Source organism: Leguminivora glycinivorella, chromosome 15 (genome assembly GCF_023078275.1).
Source record: "Leguminivora glycinivorella isolate SPB_JAAS2020 chromosome 15, LegGlyc_1.1, whole genome shotgun sequence".
Classification (NCBI taxonomy): Eukaryota; Metazoa; Arthropoda; class Insecta; order Lepidoptera; family Tortricidae; genus Leguminivora; species Leguminivora glycinivorella.
The window spans coordinates 14,476,815-14,500,105 of record NC_062985.1 but is presented as its reverse complement, the minus strand read 5'-3'; the positions used below and the strand labels follow the sequence as shown (position 1 = coordinate 14,500,105).

The 23,291-nt window shown below is 37.8% G+C and overlaps 1 protein-coding gene and 1 long non-coding RNA gene across 2 annotated transcripts; one reads left to right on the top strand and one right to left on the bottom strand.

Annotated features, from left to right (window-relative positions):
- The first annotated feature begins 951 nt into the window (after positions 1-951).
- LOC125234014 (40S ribosomal protein S6) lies at positions 952-12,015 on the top strand. Its single transcript, XM_048140195.1, has 6 exons — positions 952-1,034; positions 1,352-1,556; positions 1,880-2,025; positions 6,190-6,360; positions 10,553-10,699; positions 11,892-12,015. The coding sequence occupies exons 1-6, from the start codon at positions 1,029-1,031 to the stop codon at positions 11,976-11,978; spliced, it is 762 nt and encodes a 253-aa protein (XP_047996152.1). The 5' UTR covers positions 952-1,028; the 3' UTR covers positions 11,979-12,015.
- Positions 6,544-8,344, bottom strand: LOC125234015. Its single transcript, XR_007177919.1, has 2 exons — positions 8,173-8,344; positions 6,544-6,617 (listed from the first exon to the last, which is right to left on the bottom strand). It is a non-coding gene; the product is annotated as an uncharacterized LOC125234015 (long non-coding RNA).
- Positions 12,016-23,291: the final 11,276 nt, after the last annotated feature.

Below are 23,291 nucleotides of genomic sequence, written 5' to 3'. Positions count from 1 at the left end.
CAACTCGGACAGACCCACAATGTGTCACAACTTAAACATAGTATTCTTCATCTGAGTGTCACAATGTCACACTGACTGCTGTCAAATGAAATAGAGGTGTAGATGTGTGTATTCTGAACCGGTAATTACCGTTTATGACAGTATTTGAAAAATCTACGAAATGCATTATAAAATTAAACACATGATAAAATATAGTAAATTACGATACAAGTGCAGAAAAGAGCATTTCAATAATATTTAGATAATGGTTCGTCTCATAATATTAAGTTAATATTGATAATGTTTTAAAAAAAATCTTACTTGAATAAAAAAAAATCGTCGTTTCAATTCAACCAATGCACATATCCACGTTTCCCAACAAAAACTATGTGTTTTTAACTCTTACGTTTCCTAAACATAACGCGAAGGCCTACAGCTCACTGAGCTACTACTGACCGTTCTCAACATACCAATCATTGCGATTTACCTGTATATTATGGAGATGACGTAACTTTCCATGATAGCCGCTCAAATAAAAATAAAGAGCATCGCTCAAACAAACCTGTTATCAGTATGCTCCAAAAAGGTTCAACATAGTCTTTTTTTGTTTGTTTACGAAAGTTGTCCTTTGTTATTTGATCAGATTCCAGTGATTGTAAACAAAGAGCATTGCGAAAGAGCTTTTTACCTGTAACGTAGATATCTAGATATATTTGCTTGATATAAGACAAGTTTAGTGCGTTAAAATTTGTTACTGTTTCTGCTAATATGTACAAAAATCAAAAACAAAAGTGTAATTTAATGACTTTCCTCATTTTTATTTTAACAATATAAGATTTTAGTTAATACAAACTATCAAATAACTTTATTATTTATAAAACATTATTTCAAAAAAGTTTATGTCAATTGAAAAGTTTTTCGATTCATTACCGGTATTTACAATAATTACAATTAACCGATAATCATCATCCCTTATAGAGCACCTCTAGCATATCAACTTGTCTCTGGTTCTTTTTCATGGCTGACGTTCGTGGGACTCAACCGCAGTCATGAAGGTTTATAACTTATATTTAATATTTTTCGCTGTTATAAAGCAAAAATAATGTGAAACAGCAATAGTTTATATGTCTAACTAAATTCCAGCCACGATTTTAGTTCAACAAGTGTTACGATTCTTGGGAATAATTTAGATGTTTCCCGGTCGTGTTGTGTAGTGAAACTATATCATGTGTTAATTTATTTTATATTTCTTGTTATAAAGTGAATTCAGTTTGTATTGAACATATTTGTTAAAAGTTGTACTTCATAGTAACCCGTATCTCTAAGTTCAGTTGTTTTTTGTGTGGTGTTTATAACCTCAAAATTGTTTTAGTTGAACGTCTCGTACCCGGCAACGGGATGCCAGAAGTTATTCGAGGTTGTGGACGAGCACAAGCTCCGTATCTTTTATGAGAAGCGCATGGGCGCAGAGGTCGAGGCTGACCTGCTGGGCGATGAGTGGAAGGGCTACGTGCTCCGCGTCGCCGGTGGAAATGACAAGCAAGGTTTCCCCATGAAGCAGGGAGTCCTGACCAATAGTGAGTACATATTCCATTTTTTTAGAGTAAAATTACTACTTTTTATTATTGTTTACTAGTTTTTAGGTTAAGTTAGTTACTAGTTTTTAGGTATAAGAGCAGGAAACCTAGGTTACAATGCCTATGTTCTTTTACAAGTGATCTGGACAAATTATTACATTTACACTGATATAGCTAAGTTCAGTATTTACAGCTAACAGTTTCATTTTCAAAATAATCTAGTTTTGTGTTTATTTGGTAAAATTATAAACTTAACTATAGTGAACTCTCTTCCAATATTGATAAAAATTGCCACAATAAATAAAAACAGTTTTACTTTGCAGGTCGTGTGCGTCTTCTTATGTCCAAGGGCCACTCCTGCTACCGACCACGTCGTGATGGTGAGAGGAAGCGCAAGTCTGTCCGCGGATGCATTGTTGACGCTAACCTGTCTGTGTTGGCTCTGGTTATCGTCCGCAAGGGCACCCAGGTAAGATTATTGCATAATTTTTTTGCTTGTCTCTTTATGATTGCTGTTATCAATGACCACAACAGCCCCTCCAGCACAACTTGCCTTGTCACGCGCGAGTCCATACATGATGTATGGACTCGCGCGCGACAAAGCAAGTTGTGCAAAAAGGTCAGAATTTTATAACTAATGAATGTGCTGATTGGTGGCACTTGAAATGTAAATTTGTATATATCCAATTTACATTAGGCAAGAGCCTATTAACACATAAATAATAAACCTAGTACTTATAATTATTGTACTTTCTTCATTGTTGTACATCAACTCTTTTGTATTTAATATTTTGCTAAATCCTTGATCAGCCATACTAGGCTTGTGCCGTTTCGTTCATTGATCAGAGCGCTCTGATCTCGTTCAATCGCTCCCACGAACTAGTTCGCTCTTTTAGGTCTTTGCTCATTTAGTTCAGTCAGACCAGCGACCACTACGGTAGGAAAGATCTGAACGAATGGGATCGACTAGTGTCAAAATGATACGAATATTCCACAGACAATAACAATTCCGGGCCGGAAGGTTGTAAGTAACTGAATCTTAATATGAAAACTTGACGTTTTTGTGTCGCTTCGCTAAATATCTCGCTCTCAGTCGGCGCAGTCACACTCGTTCTCGATCCAAATCGCTCGCGCTCGCCGATCCTATACTGAACTAAATGAGCAAAGACCGATTCACAGAACTCGGAAAGATTCAGTTAATTTTGGTCATTGATGGGATTTTATTCCTAACAGTTCATAGTTCGTGAACAACACAAGTCTCAGCCATACCTGACTTACATAATTAACCGACTTCATTTTAGTAGGGATGGATTCAATATTTATGAATATTTTAATATTTATTTATTTATTTATTTATTTAAACTTTATTGCACAAATTTACAAAAAAAGAGTACAAATGGCGGACTTAACGCCTTGAGGCATTCTCTACCAGTCAACCATTGGGCTAAACAGAAAGCTTAGTTTGGTGCAGGATTTTAAAAATTAAGTAAGAAAACACAAGTCAGTATTCATACTTATCGCAATAAACCTACTTATATACATATAATAAATACATATTCCGAATAAAATAAAATATATATTAAACACAAATATATATTATACATAAATATATATTATACATACATATATATAATAATTTCGTACCTAGTGTGAGACACAATACAAATACTTAGTCACGAATGTTTTCAAATAGATGCTTACGCAACTTGGTTTTAAACGTAAGTTTGCTCTGAGATTGTCTGATAGGCAAAGGGAGAGCATTCCACAGACGAATCGCTTGACAGGTAAATGAGTCTGACAAGAAGCCAGTCCGATGTGGGAGTACAGCTAGCTTGAGAGTACGAGAGCCACGAAGTACACAACCGGGCGGGCTCTTATAAACTCAAATTTGGAACTGAGATAGGTGGGTGCTGCTGGATCAAATAAAATTGAATACAGGGTACATAAGATTCGCAATGACCTGCGTTCACGAATTGGGAGCCATTGAAGTTTTTGGCGAAAGGGAGAGACGTGGTCATATTTGCGGAGGTTAAACACGAATCTGATGCAGTTGTTAAGAAGACGATCAAGTTTAGACAGTGAGGCTTGTGTAATGTTAGTGCAACACACATCAGCGTAGTCAATAATAGGAAGTATTAAGGACTGAACAAGTAAGGTTTTCGTACTAGCCGGCAAAAAGTTTTTATGTCTGTAAAGCGCCCGTAATGTATTAGTCACCTTGCGACTGACGTCAGCCACATGTGGCTCCCATGTCAAACCATTGTCTAAGATTAAGCCAAGATCCTTAACTTGCGATGACAAGGGAATCACGGTGTTCTCGTAAACAATGGGTGTGACCAGTAACAAATCAGTTGTTGAAATCAAACGGGGCTTCCCAAAACAATGGCTTGACATTTGTCCGGATTAACAGCAATCCCGAAATCACGGGACCATACCGCGATACGGTTAAGGTCTTCATTTATTTTTGCAACAGCACATCCAACGTCTTTGGTACTCGTTTGCGTATAAAGCTGCAAGTCATCGGCATACAAATGGTAGGAGCAGCTAAGGTTGTTAGTGATCAAATTAATAAAAATAGAGAAGAGAAGGGGAGAAAGTATACCACCCTGTGGAACGCCTGAAGTAAGCTCTAGCCAGTCAGAAAAGGACTGATCAGCGCGAACTACCTGCCGACGATCCTGGAGGTAGGATGAAAACCACTCAGCGACTGATGACGCGATGTTTAAATGTTTTAGCGCAGCAAGTAAAAGCTCATGGTTAACAGCATTAAAGGCATTGGAAAAATCGATTAAAACCAGTACAGTTAGCACAGAGTTCTCCATGCCCTGCCTCACATCCTCAACCACCTTCAGAAGAGCAGTCGAAGTACTGTGCCCAGGGCGAAAGCCAGACTGGAAAGGCGACAATAGTTGGTTAGAGTAAATGTGGGTAGATAGTTGTTTGTGAACTACAGCTTCTAGTATTTTTGACATGAATGGTAGAATGGAAATTGGCCGAAAGTCTTTAAGTAAAACGGGGTTAGAAATTTTGGGTAGTGGGATAACATAGGCATTCCGCCACACTGAAGGGAAAACCCCATTAAATAAGGACGAGTTAATCAAGGAAGTTATAACTGGGAGAATACTTTCTAAAATGCAGACAATCATTAACCTACTTAAATCATCGTGACCAACTGCATTGGATTTAATAGACAAAATTATTTTGCGGATCTCATCATCAGTAGCAGGAGAAAAAGAAAATTTGTTAGATATAGAAGGTAAAGAGGAAATGTACGACATGCTCAAATCTTTGGTGTCAGGGTCTAAAGAAGAACTTCTCGCAAAATGTTGATTTAAGTCGTTTAGAGAAAATGTAGAAAAAGAATTACACTTGTTGTTAGATTTAACGACACCAATCGATTTAAGAAATTTCCAAGTGTCAGCTTGGGATGAAGAAATAATATTAACATATATATATTTACGCTTTGCCGCTCTCACCACTCGGTTACACCGATTCCTGGCAGCCCTATAATGTTGCCAGTCTTCGTCACACCGGTTGCGTTTGTACTTCCTGAACGCTCGATCACGTTGTGTCATGGCCACTCGGACATCTCTAGTAATCCAGGGCGCAGGAGGTCGTTTTACTTTTACAGTGCAAACCGGTGCGTGAGTGTCATATAGCTTTAAGACTTCTTTATTCAGAGAAGCTACTCCTTCATCCACCGAGGATGCCGCGAATACGGGCGTCCAATCCACAGCACATGCATCACGTTTAAGGGCTTCAATATCCAGTCTCGCAAAGCTAATATCCCTGTTCTTACTGTTTCCCAGATCTGCAAATCTGTGTAATTATATGCGGCAGGGTATAAAATCTGTGATGTTAAACGCTTGCTCTAGTGCTTACCAAGCTCTTTTGCATTACTTTAACATCCAACATTCTATTTTAATATACATTTTAATATCAAAAAGAGTCATAAGCTATTAATATTTGCGCCTATAGCCATACTACAACATTTTTGATGACACACCGTCTGTTTACAATGGGTGTCTGTTACAAGCTTTCAAAAAGTTCTCCCCAAACATATCAACCCTGATTCAGCTATCTCCGACCAAAAGTGGCTCGTTAGCATGAACATGCGTACGGGCATAGAAGACTTCATACTAACATGCGATTTTTGGTTGGCTAGCTCCGATTCCGGGTCGATAAGTTAAGAGAACCCTTATTGTCTCGCAAATCTCTTTCAAGAAACTACTTAAACTCCATTTTTTATCTCTTCTGTAATATTTTTGTCTGATTACTCCTTCTAAATAACCTGGTACTGTTATGTGCGTATTTATTTATATAGAGTTTATTTATATATTTATGCATTTAGTTATTTATCTTTATATATGTATGTTAATTTTTTTTGCCTATATTGTGCGATAAGTTTATTTCTTCGAATTTGCTGACACCTACTGACATTATATAAATTTATCAATTTCCGCTACCTTAAGGTTGTCTGGAAGAAATCGCTCTTTAGCGATAAGACCGCCTGTTGTTTACCTTTGTTCGTGTTTCTTCCTTGTTTTGTATTGTTGTATTTTATCAAGGTGTGCAATAAAGAGTATTGTATTGTAAATCTCGAACGCTTAGGTAGTAAATAATTTTTTGACAGGAAATCCCCGGACTGACCGACGGCAACGTGCCCCGCCGTCTCGGCCCCAAGCGTGCGTCGAAGATCCGCAAACTGTTCAACTTGAGCAAGGAGGACGACGTCCGCCGCTACGTCGTGAAGCGCGTGCTGCCGCCCAAGGAGGGCAAGGAAAATGCCAAGCCCAGATCAAAGGTATGTATGGCTTTATATTTTAGAGTAGAGGTAAGGAGAACATCATCTATAAAAACTCCAGAGGTGAAGAAAAACTTGTATCTTTGTCTGTCAATGAAAATAAAATTGTAGTATGTATGGAATGCATATTAGACTTACTGCGTTTTAACTTTTGAGGAACAGCGTGAGATATGAGATTTTTTAAAAGTAGTGACAATATGACATGAATTTACTTGGCTATTATTGACAGAGTGCAAAGTACTGTTAGTGAGTTGCACCTAGGGTTGCCAACTTTTTTTTAGGGAAATATAGTATTTTAGGAAATTCCATTTATAAAATATAGTACACCGAAATAAAATATAGTATGGTACTGATAATCAATAACCGAGTCGTAGAAATCGTTTTTACTGCCCACTTTCAGACACACAGGGGCTTCACTCAGTTTTCATCGATTTTTGAGAAGTTTTGTGTTGTATTGGTTCTCTTATTTTATCGTCGACAATTGTACGGCCGAATATATTATCACTTCTCAACTCAGTTTTCGCGGAATTAACATTTAACATTAACTTAACATTTAGCCTTTTTAGGGTTCTGTAGTTAACTAGGAACCCTTATAGTTTCGCCACGTCTGTCTCCGTCCGTCCGTCCGCGGATAATCTCAGTAACCGTTAGCACTAGAAAGCTGAAATTTGGTACCAATATGTGTATCAATCACGCCAACAAAGTGGCAAAATAAAAAGTGGAAAAAAATGATTTGTTAGGGTACTAGCAAACTGTCATGTTGTCGATTGTTGTACTTGGCGGAATATACAACTAGTTGTGGATGATGTTAGAAATTATTTGTAACTTGCCTAATCTTTCGTTGCGAAACGTTATTTGTCCAAAATTTATTTGAGCAAGTGAAACATTTGACAAATGAAAAGTCTGCCAAAAGTTTAGATGGATTTTAATAATCTGCTTTAGGTACAATAATTCTACCAATTGAAAAGTTGCCATACAAAAAGTTGCTAAACGACACGTTAATTGTTAAAATGAAACTTCGGCGAAATGTTGGTTGGCAAATTAAACTCGGCCAAAAATAGTTCTATGAAAAGGCAGAACACCCTATTTGTAAGACCCATATTTTGAAAAAAAAAAAAATATTATGTACTTATTTTTTTACGAACTTTGACATTGTCTTAAAAACATTTTTGGAAATTTTGTTTTGGTGAAGGGTCTTATACATAAAATCTAGAAATTTCTAAAAATGCAAGAGCGATTTTAATTTTAAACTAATTAAGGCAAAAGTTTTGACCAAAGAACCAGTTTGGTCCTAGAATAGTTCAACTTTGATGCTAAATATCACAGAATCAATGAGCTGTTAAGTAATTATGGGATACTAGTTTGCTTAAAGACGATGCTATTAATATGATAGGCTTTAGAAACTATCATAATATTCATAATACCAATGGATTCAAATCGAAGCTCATCGGAGTAGAGAATCCCCTTAAGAAATGTCGATAATAATATATCGTTGAAAAAATACAAATGTTTGCAAACAAAGGTGGCTCTATATATTTGTAACTGTAATCATTCCATGTCAGAATGAAGTAATGAAATGTACAATGGAGGTCAAACAGAAATGAAAGCGCGAGCGTAGCGAGCGCGAAATTTTTTTCATTATAAAAACGCCGCCCCTGACGGTTTGATCCTAGTGTAAATTCGCCACTGGCAAGGACCCCAAAAATATAGTACTTTTGCGTACTATATATCTTTCATATATAATATAGTACGCTGGGCCAAAATATAGTACAGTACTATATTATATAGTACGGTTGGCAACCCTAGTTGCACCATCTATATTTGAGGTTTTTTGTCCGAGATCTGACAGTGTTCTCCTTACCCCTATTCTCAATTGTACATGTTAAGGAAATTGAAATAGTAACAGATAAAGGCATGCTCAAAAATTTTCTACCATTCTGATTTTTATTTTCCATAATTTAATTTTTTTTTTATACTACGTCGGTGGCAAACAAGCATACGGCCCGCCTGATGTAAAGCGGTCACCGTAACCTATGGACGCCTGCAACTCAAACAGTGTCACATGCGCGTTGCCACCCCATTAGAAACTTGTACATTCCCTTTTGCTGTGTTAAGTACACAGCAAAAAGGAGTGTACAAGTTCTAAGGAGGGTTCGGGTTGCCGACGACTCAAAGGACAATAGACAGAACAAGTTAGTTCCGTAAGTCCTCCCGTCATCAGCACACCGCACCCTCGTTGAGCTCTGGGAGAACTCACCGACAGGAACACAACACTATGAGTAGGGTCTAGTGCTATTTGGCTGCGGTCTTCAGTAAGGCAAAGGTACTTCCCCAGTTGGGCTCTGCTCTAGATTCGAGCGAGACGATATCCGCTGTGCTGTGCCCTACCACACAAAGCGGAATATCCTTCGCTATGCCCTGCCTCCTACAAAGCCTTTTGCCACAAGCCTTTTGATGCTATAAAATGGATTTTATCTTTCTGGGAGGTAAGGATTATGGAGCCTGAGCCTCTGTTGGTGTGCCTTTTTAACCCCCGACGCAAAAACGACGGGGTGTTATAAGTTTGACGTGTCTGTCTGTCTGTCTGTGTGTGTGTCTTTCTGAGGCATCGTAGCTCCCGAACAGATGAACCGATTTAGATTTAGTTTTTTTTGTCTACTATGTTGTGGTCGGGGGTTTTTCAAAATTTTAATTCTACAATAGGTTTTGACATTTGGGTTGTAAATACTTATTTTGCTGTTCAAGTTTGTCATGCTTAAGATAAAATATGCCCTGATTTAAATATTGTTTGTTATTTACTAAATAGTAGCAAGCAGCAGCATCAGGGTAAAGCATTTTGGCACCGAGCAGGTAACACAGGTCTCATACCGGTGTTCTTTACAAGTGTGCTGGACAATTACAAAATTACGTTAAATTGCTTATATGTAGTAGTCTACTTGTCGCCTGACAGTGGCACTTCGCCATTTATTGCTTGTTAAACAAGGAAATATTGACATGGAGTAACCTTTCATGGAGTTCCTTTTTTTGTGGATTTAAAAAAATTAACTTCCTAAGTAGTATCACAGAATATATAATAGTAAAAGTACAGAAGGCTCACTCCTTTGATGTTCACAAAATGCTGCCATTCAAAATTCTTACACCTACATTACCAAACGAACTGCATGTGAGCTACTGACATTGAGTTCTAATGCGCAGCGCTAAGGTCGTCACCACTGAATGGGCCTTGCATTCGCGGCCGTCGGCATGTACTTGTAGCTCGGCTAAAGTAAAATCCATAATCCTACAGACCAAATTGACAAGTAAGTGGGAACAAATGTTGCCACAGTTTGGCCAGTGTCGTTGTTATCGATATTAAAATTATTATTACATCGTAGATTTAAGGTGCACCCAGACGGGACAATGAAATTGGCAATTTGATCGGCTAATCAATATACCAACTTTTTCTGTGATTTCGACAGATCAAAAGGTCTGTAGACCCCTAATTAGAGCCCCTAATAGCGTGACGGATACTTTATCCCCATAGATATGTGATAAAATTGAAAGCATAATACACCGGCTGGGAATGAATAATATTTTATAATAAAGACTAAAATTATCGTCGGACATGGTATTTTATTTTTACCTACAGGCTCGGAAACCTTTTTATGTTTTAAAACTAGTGGGTAAAAACGCATGGTATCCATCCACTACCTCGAAAATACATAGAACAAACCAAAATGTGTACCTCTTAGTTGAAACGAATATACTTATTCTTGATTTAAACTTGTTTGGGCATTTCTCAGAGTGTTTCAACTTTTTTGATTTCGGTGGCAGCATTATTACCCGAACCCCGTAAGCGTAGCATGAGTTTTCTTTGTTTCTGGTAGAAATCCGCGAAATCTATTTAAATTGACAAAATTTCATGTGACTCTTACAGGATTCACGTAAAAATGTTGCCACCGAAATCAAAAAAAATGTAAACGCCCTGAGAAATGGCCGTTGATGTACTTTAACAACTTGTCGATATATTATTATCGACACATACCCTTCACTATTTTTATTTTGCTGTTCCTGGTAACACTACCTGTCAGTCATTTGTCAATTTAGTCCGTAGGATTATGAATTTTACTTTAGAGTATTGCGGAGAAATAAATGTTATTTTTCTTACCTGCCTTAGTAATATTAAAACTGAATGTATTGTCTGTTATTCCAGGCCCCTAAAATCCAGAGGCTAGTGACGCCCGTGGTGCTGCAGCGCAGACGCCACCGCCTGGCGCTCAAGAAGAAGCGCCTCGTCAAGCGCAAGGCCGCCGAGGCCGACTACGCCAAACTGCTCGCTCAGAGGAAGAAGGAATCCAAGGTTAATTATTGTCTAGCTCAAATCAATGCTGTCCCAAGGTATTTTACTGGGTTCTTCAGTACTACATAAAGTTATCTTATTATATGGGCATTTTTAGAATTTGGGTTGTTAACAAAAATTAACTCGCTGTCAGTTTTGTGACGATAATAATTAAGCATAAAATCTGTCTAAAAATTCACTTTTTTCACATTCTGAATGTAGATTATTGCTTAAAGTTTATGTAATTAACACAAAAACAATATTTTTATTGAAACTTTATACTTTAATAACTATTTTTTGCCCGCGGCTTCGCTCGCTTTAGAAAGAGACAAAAAGTAGCCTATGTCTCTCTCCATCCCTTCAACTATCTCCACTTAAAAAAATCACGTCAATTCGTCGCTTCGTTTTGCCGTGAAAGACGGACAAACAAACAGACACACACACTTTCCCATTTATAATATTAGTATGGATTATCGTCACAAAACTGACAGTGAGTTAATTTTTGTTAACTTTCGCTAATCGGGGGTCCGTAATTCTGAAAATGGCCATATTGCATACGTATTATGTTGGAAAGCTTGTAGGAGTGATCCCTCTTGCTCGGTTTGTGAAGGTATTCAAGAATCGTGTATGTTTCTCATGTAATGAAGCTAAGTAGATATTCATTACTAATGAATATCTACCAGAAAGCCTGAGCTTAGTACTGAAGGTCCTAGTATAATATCTGGCAATCATTATTATGATTTTTGATCATTATGTCAAAGAAAGGGATCCGGTATGAAGGCTATAAAATAAATAATGTAACAGCTGATAGATGACCATGACTCAATTTATGGAAATCATATCATGCTGTAAGATCAAGTGCTGTTTCTTACCCCTCGGCATACTATCAGTGTAAGCTGAGATATTAAAATAGCCACACTTTAACCATTATACAAGTTCCCAGCTTATCTTTGCACAAAATATCACAATTTCAACAAACAGTTCCGTCTATACCTTGACATTGGCAGAACCTACCTTTTTTTTAACTGTAAATGGGCTTACTCATGGCCAAAGATTAGTCGACGCGAAGATGTGGCTAACGATAGAACGAGTTTCCCAGAAGGTGCCTTGTTCCCTTTGAATTTGCTCGGAGTAAAAGCGATGTTCTCGATTGCAAGATTTTAGTATTCACTATCATTTTCATATGAAATAATAAATATTATTTTTTGTTCAGGTTCGCCGCCAAGAGGAACTCAGACGCAGGCGCTCAGCTTCGATGCGCGACTCCAAGAGCTCCGACAAGAGTGCTCCCCAAAAGTGATCAACTCAAAACTAATAAAAAAAATGTAAAACCTTAATTTTTGCTTTTGATTTATTAATACGTAAGACTAGGCCCTAAGTCACAGTATAAGAACGACTCAATAGTTAATCTCCGGCAGCGGCGACGCGAAAGGTACCTACTGCGTTCAACAAAAATACGTACGTGGTTGAACAAAAATACTATCAATGTTACTCGACATCGTCCAAAGTAAGATGTTGTTATTTAATACTATTTAAGTATTAGTATAATAATACCACATTAAATCAGTCAGAAATTTAACACAAATATCATAATAATTTTTTTGATCAAACAGACGAAGGGTTCAGATTTATACATAACTAGCTTTTGCTCGCGGCTTCGCTCGCGTTAGAAAGTCAAAAAGTAGCCTATGTCACTCTCCATCCTTTCAACTATCTCCACTTACACGTCAATTCGTCGCTCCGTTTTGCCGTGAAAGACGGACAAACAAACAGACACACACACTTTCCCATTTATAATATTAGTATGGATTATGTAAATAGGGAACTTGACTGTAGTTAAAATATTTTATGCCATGCACGAAATACAGCATCGGATACTTATAAAACATTTTTTTTTATGGAATAGGGGGCAAACGAGCATGGACAGAACTTATTTTTAAATCCAATTTCTATTTAATAAGTCAGGTAGAAATATATAAAGTAACTGAGTTGACCGTTACGTCACTCAATTTTCATATAAATTCTACATTAGCAAGTCGTTCAAATTCGTTTTGACAGTTCTTAATAAGAAGCTGATTTGACTAGGAGGCAAGTAGCCTAATAGCGGAATCGAAACGATCCCTGCAGACTTACATACTTTGTCTCCGTGCTTTGTCTTCACGAAATGGCAGTTAAAGTCAGACCAAGCTAAGTATGCAACAATGTTGATAGCCCTGCCTCTGCATGAATTAGTAAACGTCACAATTTCATCAGTTTTTTTTTATTGGGAAATAACTTAAATCCATTACAAGTTTTAATTCCTAATGCGATAGATAAGCGAAACAAAGAATAAGGACAGTTATTGCCGATACAGATGAAACACACGCACAACACAGATAAAAATAAACTGTTTGTATACGGTACACTCGATGACGTAGAAAAAAATCCTGAATCAAATGACCCTATTTGGTTTAGTTTATAAATATCACGGTAGATGTCACTGTCCCGTCAGTTAAAATTCCTGAAACACGCTATCAAGATTACTTTTCAGTTAATGACCCTACTGTGTGGATATTCTGTTTAGTTACCAAATATCACAATAGATGTCGTTGTTCCGTCTAATGAAAATCCTGAAACGCGCTATCAAGAATACTTTTCAGATTAATAACCCTACTGCGCGGATATTTTGTTTAGTTAATCAATCTCACGCTAGATGTGGCTACTCCGTTTATTAAAATTCCTGAAACACGCTATCAAGGTTACTTTTCAGATAATGACCCTACTGCGTAGATAACTAGAAATTCTGTTTAGTTACTAAATCTCACCATAGATGTCGCTGTTCCGTCTAGGTAAAATCCTGAAACGCGCAATCAAGATTTTTTTTCAATCTACCTACTGCGTGGATATTTTGTTTAGTTACCACATCTCACGGTAGATGTCGCTGTTCAAGCTAGTAAAATTCCTAGAACACGCTATCAATATTACTTTTCAGATAATGACCCTACTGCGTGGATATTTTGTTTAGTTAACGAATCTCACGGTAGATGTCGCTATTCCATCTGTTGAAATTCCTGAACCGCGCTATCATGGCTTTTTATCAGATAATGACTACTACTGCGTGGATATTTCGTTTAGTTTAAAAATATCACGCTAGATGTCGCTGTCCCGTCTGTTAAAATTCCTGAATCACGCTATCAAGATTTTTTCGGATAATGACCCTACAGAGTGGATAATTTTTTTGTTACCACATCTGACGGTATCACGGTAGATGTCGCTACTGTTTCGTGTACTAAAACTCCTGAAACGCGCTATCAAGATTTCTTTTCAGATAATGACCCTACTGCGTGGATATTCGGTTTAGTTACTAAATATCACGATAGATGTCGTCTAATGAAAATCCTGAAACGCGCTATCAAGATTACTTTTCAGATAATAACCGTATTGCGCGGATATTTTGTTTAGTTAACCAATCTCACGGTAGATGTCGCTATTCCATCTGTTGAAATTCGTGAACCGCGCTATCATGATTTTTTATCAGATAATAACACTACTGCGTGGATATTTCATTTAGTTAACCAATCTCACGCTAGATGTCGCTGTTCCGGAACACGGCCGTGTTAACATTCCTGAATCGCGTTATCAAGATTTCTTTTCAGATACGTAGATATTTTGTTTAATTCACAAATCTCACAGTAGATGCCGCTGTTCCGTCTAGTAAACGCGCTATCAATATTTCTTTTCCGATAATAACCCTATTGCGCAGATATATTGTACTCTTAATACAGATGTAGTGCGAAAAGGGTTTCCTTCCGAAACGTTCGTATTTGTCATGCTAGTTCAATGTCAGTACATCTTGCATTTTGTAGTGACACTGACTGAAATGCATACGTTCGTACGTTTCCGACGTTTCCGTGACAATACGAAGGCAAATATCTTTTCGCACTACAACTGTACCTAATCAACAAAACTCACGCTAGTCGTTGCAGTTCTATCGTGCGTGCGTGCTTGCGTGCGTCTGTCCGCGCGTGAGTGAGTTCGTGCGTGCGTGTGCTGTCAACGTCCTGTATTCGTATCAAGACCAAAGCAAAACCAATAATTCTGAATCCAATAATTTAATGATAATAGACCAATCCACAAGATAATTTACATGACGATACAGACGACGTGCACAAACAATTTCAAAGCAAAATTCTAAACTTCACTCAGATGGCCGACCAGTAAAATGTCGTCATCTGCTACCACTTTTGCATATTTCGAGCGATTAGCAGGTAAATTTTGTGTTTTATCGATAGGCCTCCAGAGACTAGTGGTTCACGGGACTTTTGAGTAGTCTAAGCCCGACGTACCGCGCCATCACGCGCAGATACGATGGGTTTAACCGTTTCCTCTTCTCTAATAGTGTCTTGAGGAGTTTTTCAGAAGATTCGTCGAACAGCCGCTGATAATCTGATGCCTGTAATAACGTGAATATATCGTCACGACTTTGAAAAAACTATCTTTGACTGTCCATGAAAAGACAAATGAAGTACGTTGGGATGCATTATAGAGACTAGAGTTACTGCATTTTAACTTTTTTCAAAGTAATGAAGACACGGGTACCTATTCTAAAGTAAATATACAAAATAATCCTAATTTCAAAACAACAAACTATTAAATAAAAATAAAGTAAATCTTACAGTAGTTTTCGCTATCCAAATCAATTCATCTAAAAGACTATCGTTATTTTCTGAACAATCCATTAAGGGAGGGACGTCCAGATACTGAAAAAACATGAACAAAACATCTAAAAAAAATCCTGCGTTTTGATTAACACCTGACAAAATTGAATTACAAACTTTGATCATGGGTAATAGTTATTTGTTATACAAGGGGGCAAAGTTGTATTTTAACGCCGAGTGTGGAATTGAAAAACGAGCAAGTGAAAGGATTCTATATTTGAACCACGAGCGAAGCGAGTGGTTCGAGAATAGAATCCTGAACTTGCGAGTTTTTTAACATACGAGAAGTAAAATACATTTGCACCCGAGTGTAACACAAAACTTTTCCCCTCACTATAGCGAGGAAACTACAATGCAAAAAATGCGTTTATCACTGCTTCCAGTAGTTCCACAGGTGGTAAATAATCTTTATTACTAGATTCACCTACTTTTATCAATTTTAAAGCAGTTAGTTTGACGTTATTGAAGGTCAAATTACTTTACCCACTAGTGGATAAAATGCGTTTTTACCCGCTGGTATTAAAGGACAAAACACGTGTTTCCGAGCTAGTGAGGGGAAAAACAATTATTGTTTCCTAAAAAAGTTGGATCATATCGGTAGTTAGAAACCAGATGGGGTTGCTAAAGAGATACTATAGTGCAACCCCAACATTAGGTACCAATATTGTATTCTAAATCCTCACATACGTAGTAAAAATTGAAACTTATTAGTCTACACTATATCTACCTCCGGCATTCTATTAAACTTCTCCTTTTCAATAACTTCAACTTCCATATCCAGTTCGGTCGCGCGTGTGATCCTATTGACCGCTATGCCCTGCAGGATCACAGGCCGGAACCGTATTAAGTTGGGCGTATCTTTTTTGTTTGCCAGTAACATGACCAGTAAAGCTTGTCTCGGCGTTATTCCCGTAACATACGTTCTCAGCTGGAAAAATAATGTAGGAACATATTATTAAGAACGGATTTGAAAGGAATATCTACCTATTTAATCTGTCCTAAGAAACAATTAATCAAAAATATTTCAATGTGTAGGTCTTACGTCTGAAACAAACACGAGAATTTTCTTCTCACAACTGCCATCAAAAACACTGGATAGCAGTTTCCCAGCGCCCATTGCTAGGAAGAATTCATCCAAATTCGTTACTTTAGTTAAAGGTGTGCTGCATCTTTCCGCTGTAATATGCGAAGTAGACTTGCATTTCTTGTAAAGTTTCACATATCTCGCGTGACCTTTCTTTTTGATTTTACTAATTGCTGCTTTAGGCATCGATTTTTTCGTTTCTGATCTGTTAGATTCTTTTACCCCCGCAAGTTTTATGTATTCGATTTGTTTCTCTGGATGTTCATATTTCACAATAGCGGTGGATGACATTGCCGTAGTGACAATGCTAAACGGTTTATATTTGAAATTAGTAGTGTCGATGCACAAGGAAGCACCCCTTCCCTGGTTTCCAATACTCAAATTCACATAGACATTATTGTTACAGGTTCGCATCTTGATGATAGGTAGACATTCCGAGAGCGAATTGTTGGTTTGTAACATCTTGCTGAAGAGTTCCTGTAATACTACCAGTGGTGAATTTTGCACTATAAATGCACCATATGAAACTGTATTACCCATGTACGGAACTAAAGCTGTGCAATTGTTTTTAGATCTTAGAGTTGGCAGATTCGGTGAATTACATTGAGCTTTCGTGGAGTTCAGTGCTAACGCACGACACGGATGTACTTCAATATAGTCTTGTCGTTGTAGTAATAATTTCGGTGACAATATTCCTGCTATATTACGATACTGATATGGAAATTCTTTTAATGATATGATATAAATGTTTTCGTTTGTCCTTTCTGCAAATGATTTAGGAGTTTTCGAGTATCTTCCATTCATTAATCTTGTCAGCTCTGGTGACATCCATATTTCAAGCAACAATGGGAGTTTCTTTGTCTCCTCAGATGACACCGTGTATTCAGATATAGTGCTTAAAGATGCATTCCTATTTGGTTCTGAGAATGTTAGGGGTGGTGACATGTCTTTATCCAAAAATTGCATCATCACCTTCGGTAAAATACTGCATAGTTCAGCAGGTAATGCAGCATTGAGAATTCTAGTTTTACACTTAAATACTTTTGTCCTGCTCTCTGTTGCGCAAAGAGGCACACATGATGTAGAACCCTTGATGGTAAGCGAGCTTTGGTCTGATTCTGCTGGTACGTTTATATCAAACTGAAGCAAAACATTCATAATGCAATGTTTCACTGCAATTAAATTCCGTGTCATTGATTTTATTTCCAGTGGCGGCATAGCATCATCAAATCCAGGCAACATTACAGATAGCTCCCTTTTCTTGTGTATAGTGACTTTTGGTGTAAAATCTTCCGTAATTATAGGCATGGTTACCTGAATGGATACTTCCTTCGAATCTGTAACTAACAAAATAGGTTAAATTTATAATAATATGAGCTTTTAGATTGCAGCACACCGAAAAGCTACTCGCCGTAACCTCTACGTTTTAACACTTTCGAAACCGGGCTCTACGCGGCGCTACGACATTTTCGCTACATACGGGTTTCCCCATGTAATCAGCTACGCTTCTACGAGCGGTGTGCCCGACAGTCGGGTTCTTGGTAGCGAAAGTGTTAAGCAAAAATATGTAAGTAACAGAAGCAACTAAACGCCTCGGAGATGGAAGCAAGATTTCGTTACACCGTCTTAGCAGGTTGAACTTTATAAAAAAACCGGCCAAGTGCGAGTCGGACTCGCCCACCGAGGGTTCCGTACAAACTTTCTTTCAAACTACCTAGTAAAAATAATCTCATATTTTCATATAACTCTAATGACTTGACTAGAAGACAAAAGTATAGACACTAATGAGTATTATAGTGTATAGCGCCATCTCCCGGTCAATTTGCTAACTAATTTGCGCGACCTGGTTTTTCAGGGATAATTCTTTATAATGTTAACCGATTTAAACAGTTTTTACTTTATTGGACAGAAGATGGTTTACATAACATCTCGTATTAATTTGAAGTACGATATACATCCGCAAGGGTGGGTAAATTGAAAGTAAAAATCTGAAAAGTTTTTTGTGAATAAAAAAAAAAGTATTCAAAATACAAACACGATTATATTTTTCCTGTAATATATAGCATAAAACCAATGTTTACTAAAATTTTCATAATTTTTCATTGGTAAACTTCGGAGATAAGGGGGGGGGGAACGGTATTTTTTTTTACATTTTCCTTCAAAATTCTTTTTTTTTCCACAACAAAAAAATTATAAAAATAGCTTATTTCCGTTCAATTTGAGCTCTTTCCAACGATACCACACTTGACCTAGTAACTTGAAATTTACAGTTTGCCCCCCTTTCATTTTGGCCATTTTCTACAATTAAAAATTTCTATATTTAAAAAAATTATACTTTCTATTTGTAGAGGTTTATAATGTTCACAACTATTCCAAATTTCAAGTTGATAGCATTAGTAGTTCTCGAGATATTTAGGAATGTGACAGACGGACAGACAGACGGACAGAGTCGCACCATAAGGGTTCCTGTTGTACCTTTTTGGTACGGAACCCTAAAAACAAGTGGTAAGCGCGTCATTCTTGCGCTGACAACGAGACGCAGTTATCATTGGAAGACGGGGCGAGACAATGCTGTTCTCATAAAGCTACTTTAAACCGACCTTTTTAGGCCGCTTAGTATTCTTTGTTGGAACTTTCATTGTATCTATTGTAACACACTATGGGGCGGATCGGAGTAAGCCGAATTCAAGCGGCGCTTATACTTTAGTCTGATCCATCCCGATCACGCATTGACTACTGAACCTATAATTACTTACATTTCTCACTGTCACTGCTATCGCTGGTCTGATCCGAAGGAGTAGTAAGCGTTTTTATTTTCTTTGTTTGCGATTCGCTACTATAATACATGCCACTTTTTATCTTATTAATAACGATTTCAATCATGTCACTCGCCCATTTAGCTTTACCCCAGATTCTTTGAGGTTCTCGTTTTTTCGGGGGTATGAGAATTTTGGACGGTGATGTCGGCGGAGGGGGTGTTAATGATATTCTGGGTGGACTTCTCGATCGTGGTGGACTTCTCGATCGTGGTGGACTTCTCGATCGTGGTGGACTTCTCGATCGTGGTGGACTTCTTGATCGTGGTGGACTTCTCGATCGTGGTGGACTTCTCGATCGTGGTGGACTTTTCGCTCGAGATGGACTTTTCGCTCGAGATGGACTTTTCGCTCGAGATGGACTTTTCGCTCGAGGACTTTTTGGTCGAGCCGGACTCTTCGTTCTAGGCGGGCTGTTCGTTCGAGCCGGACTCTTTGTTCTAGGCGGGCTGTTCGTTCGAGCTGGACTCTTCGTTCGAGTCGGACTCTTTGTTCGAGGCGGACTGTTCATTCGACGCGGACTGTTTATTCGTGGCGGACTCTTTGCTTGAGGCGGACTCTTCACTTGAGGTGGATTCTTCGTTTGAGGCGGAGTCTTTGTTTGAGGTGGACTCTTCGCTTGAGGCGGGCTCTTCGTTCGAATTGAACTCTTCGCTTGAGACGGACTCTTTGTTCGAGGCAGATTCTTTGCTTGAGATTGGCTCTTCGTTCGAGATTTAGCTAAGGAACTAATGCTGACGGTTAGAGTCTCTGCCTTACAATTTATCGAACTTCTGGTTGGTATTGAGTAAACGTACGCGTCCCGTAAGGTACGAGTAGGTAAGACATTATTGCCTATGTTTTGATTAGAAGCCTTCTTATACAACAGCTTCAATATGTTATCTCGGAATCGAGTTGCTGGTTTTGCTTTGGCGACACTATTCTGTTTAGATTCAACGTTATTGAGAATTGCACCCGTCTGTTTCTTTTTGTTGCGAACTGTATAATCAGTTATTGTTGAAATAGGCCCTTGGTCCTTAACAAATTGTTTTTTAGATGACACCGACGTCTCAAGGGCATGTAATTTAGGTTTCTCCATCCAAGTGACCATAAAAGGCCACACATGTTCATCTAATCCTCTGAATTGTGGGTAATCATAATGTTCTACTTCAAATGTGCCACTAACTTCGTCCTTCCCCAAAATAACTATTGGGAATTTTATTTTGGCTACAATTCTACGTATGGCGGTCTGAGTTAACGGGTGCATTGGATCTGCTGGCGCTTGATAAGGGAATCTAGGGCTGTCTTGTAATTTAGAAAATGTCAAACCTTGAGGTGGACTCAGTATAATTTTGGAAGACGCATTTGTTAAGGCGCGGCCAGGTGGAATGTTGGGTCGCGTTTCACGCGGTTTATTAGGGCAGCTCCAGGGCACCCGGCTTGGTAGAGGACGTCGAATAGGAGGCTGACCCTTGTTAACAATATGTTTTGACATATCATCAGTCCCGGTGTTAGTAACGGCATTGTGTAAGTTTCGGCAAGAATCCGTTTGAGCTTTATTCACTTCTTTTTCTGCAAAAATAAATCGTTGTAATTAATAGTTACTTAGTTTTCCCATATCACTTAATTTTGACATATTTTAAACATACTTACTCTCGATATCCGTCTCGGTTTGCACTTCTGTGGTGCAAACAAGTTTTGTCCGCGATTCTTCAAAGTTGCCGTCGCCTCTATTTAAAGTCTGCTCTGGCTTTATCGCTAGTATAGGTTGTATAGATTGTTTATCCACAAGTGTGTCTTTGCTGGCTGACTTCTTTTTCGTTTTAGATTTCAGGTTCGAATTTTTACTTTTCCTGCTAGTAGTCTTCGGCGAATCTTGCTTTCTATTATTTGGATTGAACTCTTTGAACATTTCCACTTCTTTGCAAAATTTGTTGAGTTCATCGCTGGTGTCGATGACAGTTATCTGGGAAGAGTTTGAAGGACTGACTTCTGTAGGAACATTAAGTTCAGTTTGAAAATAAATCTGCTCAGTTCGGCACGTTTCATAAACGCTGAAATAGAAATGTTGTGATTAGGGTTGTGTAGCTCGCTACGCTCGCGTTTGCAAAACCTAAAGTTTAGCGGTTTAATCATTTTAAAGAAAGACTATGTGTATGTTTCACGATACAAAGATATCTCACCCTCTATTAAGTTTCTTCTTGACAACTTTTTTCCTTGGCGTTACATCGTACACACTGTCATCAGACATGGGTGGAGATGGATAAAACTGAAATCTATTCATGTTTCTCAACATAGACCAAACATCAGACGGTGATGGTGCAGCGTCTGTTTCAGTTTTGGAATTGTAATTTCTTGCTTTTTTCCGACAGTCGCCTTTAAAGTTCTTAACAACATCCACAGAACTACAATCCAGGTACACGTTCATTTGGGAACAGTAGTCCGCATCTCTGTCATAATATTCACAATTGTAATCTGGTGTCTTGGGAGTTTTCTTCTGAGGCTGGCGTTTTTTAGTCTTTGGCGCCTTAGGTTTGTTGATACGTTTGAAATATTCGGAATCGTTCATGTCACTCACAGTGCAAGACTGAGGCAGTGCAGCTGGTTCGTTAGGAAGGGTCAACACAGACTTTTTGTTGCTCTTCTTTCCCAGTTTCTTCGCCATTTTGAATTCATCAGAATTAGATTTATACAATTTAGCAGCTAGTTGAAATGAAGATAAGATCTTATTTTCTGATTTTTCTTCAGTGAGAGAATGCAAGTGGATATGATTATTTGAGATATAGACTGACTTGTTCTTACTTTTGCGTCGTTTGTAATTTGAATTGGTGCTGCCAGAGCTTATTAAACTTTTGGCGGTAAGAGAATTCGGCGCCAAATCGTTTACTCTGGAGCTCATAGCATCACTCAAAGTCGAATATATGGCCATTTGCTTGATGAAGTTAATTCACGAAAGACAAAATAAATCTGTAAGAAAACAATCAATTTTAAATAAATAAAATAAATATTATAGGACATTCTTACACAGATTGACTGAGGCCCACGGTAAGCTCAAGAAGGCTTGTGTTGTGGGTACTCAGACAACGATATATATAATATATAAATACTTATATACATAGAAGAAAACATCCATGACTCAGGAACAAATATCTGTGCTCATCACACAAATAAATGCCCTTATCGGGAATTTTGCAGTTTAGTTTGCAGATAAGCGCAGCAAACTAAACTGTAACGTCTGTAATAGGTATCCTACATTTCTGTCTGTAGGTAACTATTGTATTGTAAGTGATGTGATGTACCTACTCGTACATACACCGTGTTTCACTTAACACTAAAAACCTGAAAACAGTTTGTTCAGAATCGAGAGTAGAATCGATTGAGCTATATCTTGATGGGGGTAATATTTTTATTTAAATTAGTATTATTAGTTATTTTTTACGTGCCCATTCTATTGTACTCGTAATACAACATTGTGTATATCGCATTGCTAGAGGTTGTTTACCTTTTTTCTGTATTTAGGGGTATTAATACTGGCCGGTTACTTGGACGATTATTTTTTCCGCTACTAGTTTGACGTTGTTTGTCAGTTTAATCTTAATGTTTATCATAAGTCATAACAAATTGAACTCGTACCTAATTACAACCTTGTCATTTTGAATATTGAGTTTATTTGCTTACTGCGATTACCTGTCCAATTTGAAGTTTACTGTGACAAAGCTTTAAAGTGTTTTACAGTGACATCTAAGCTGTCTATTGGTAAACCTTATGTCGTTGCAGTAACGTACACAAATAAATAGTCTTATGGTTTATGATGGTAGTTAGCAATTATTTTATTGAGTGTAGAGCTAAAAGTCAAGTAGAGCTGTACAGAAAATTAAAAATTTAATTAAAAAAAAAGTAACGATCAGATTGAAAGATGAATACTCTAGATGAGTTTAAAAAAATAAAAATCAGTTGGGGTGTCTGAGGTTTTGAGTGATACCGGAAACACCGTGTATATATTTTGGAGAAGGAAGTATTTTGAGACATGCTAATGT

What these genes read in the sequence shown, in the direction of transcription:
- LOC125234014 (XM_048140195.1), top strand. An exon ending in GCAGGGAGTCCTGACCAATA is followed by an intron (nt 1,557 to 1,879) that starts GTGAGTACATAT and finishes TTTACTTTGCAG; the next exon opens with GTCGTGTGCGTCTTCTTATG. An exon ending in TCGTCCGCAAGGGCACCCAG is followed by an intron (nt 2,026 to 6,189) that starts GTAAGATTATTG and finishes ATTTTTTGACAG; the next exon opens with GAAATCCCCGGACTGACCGA.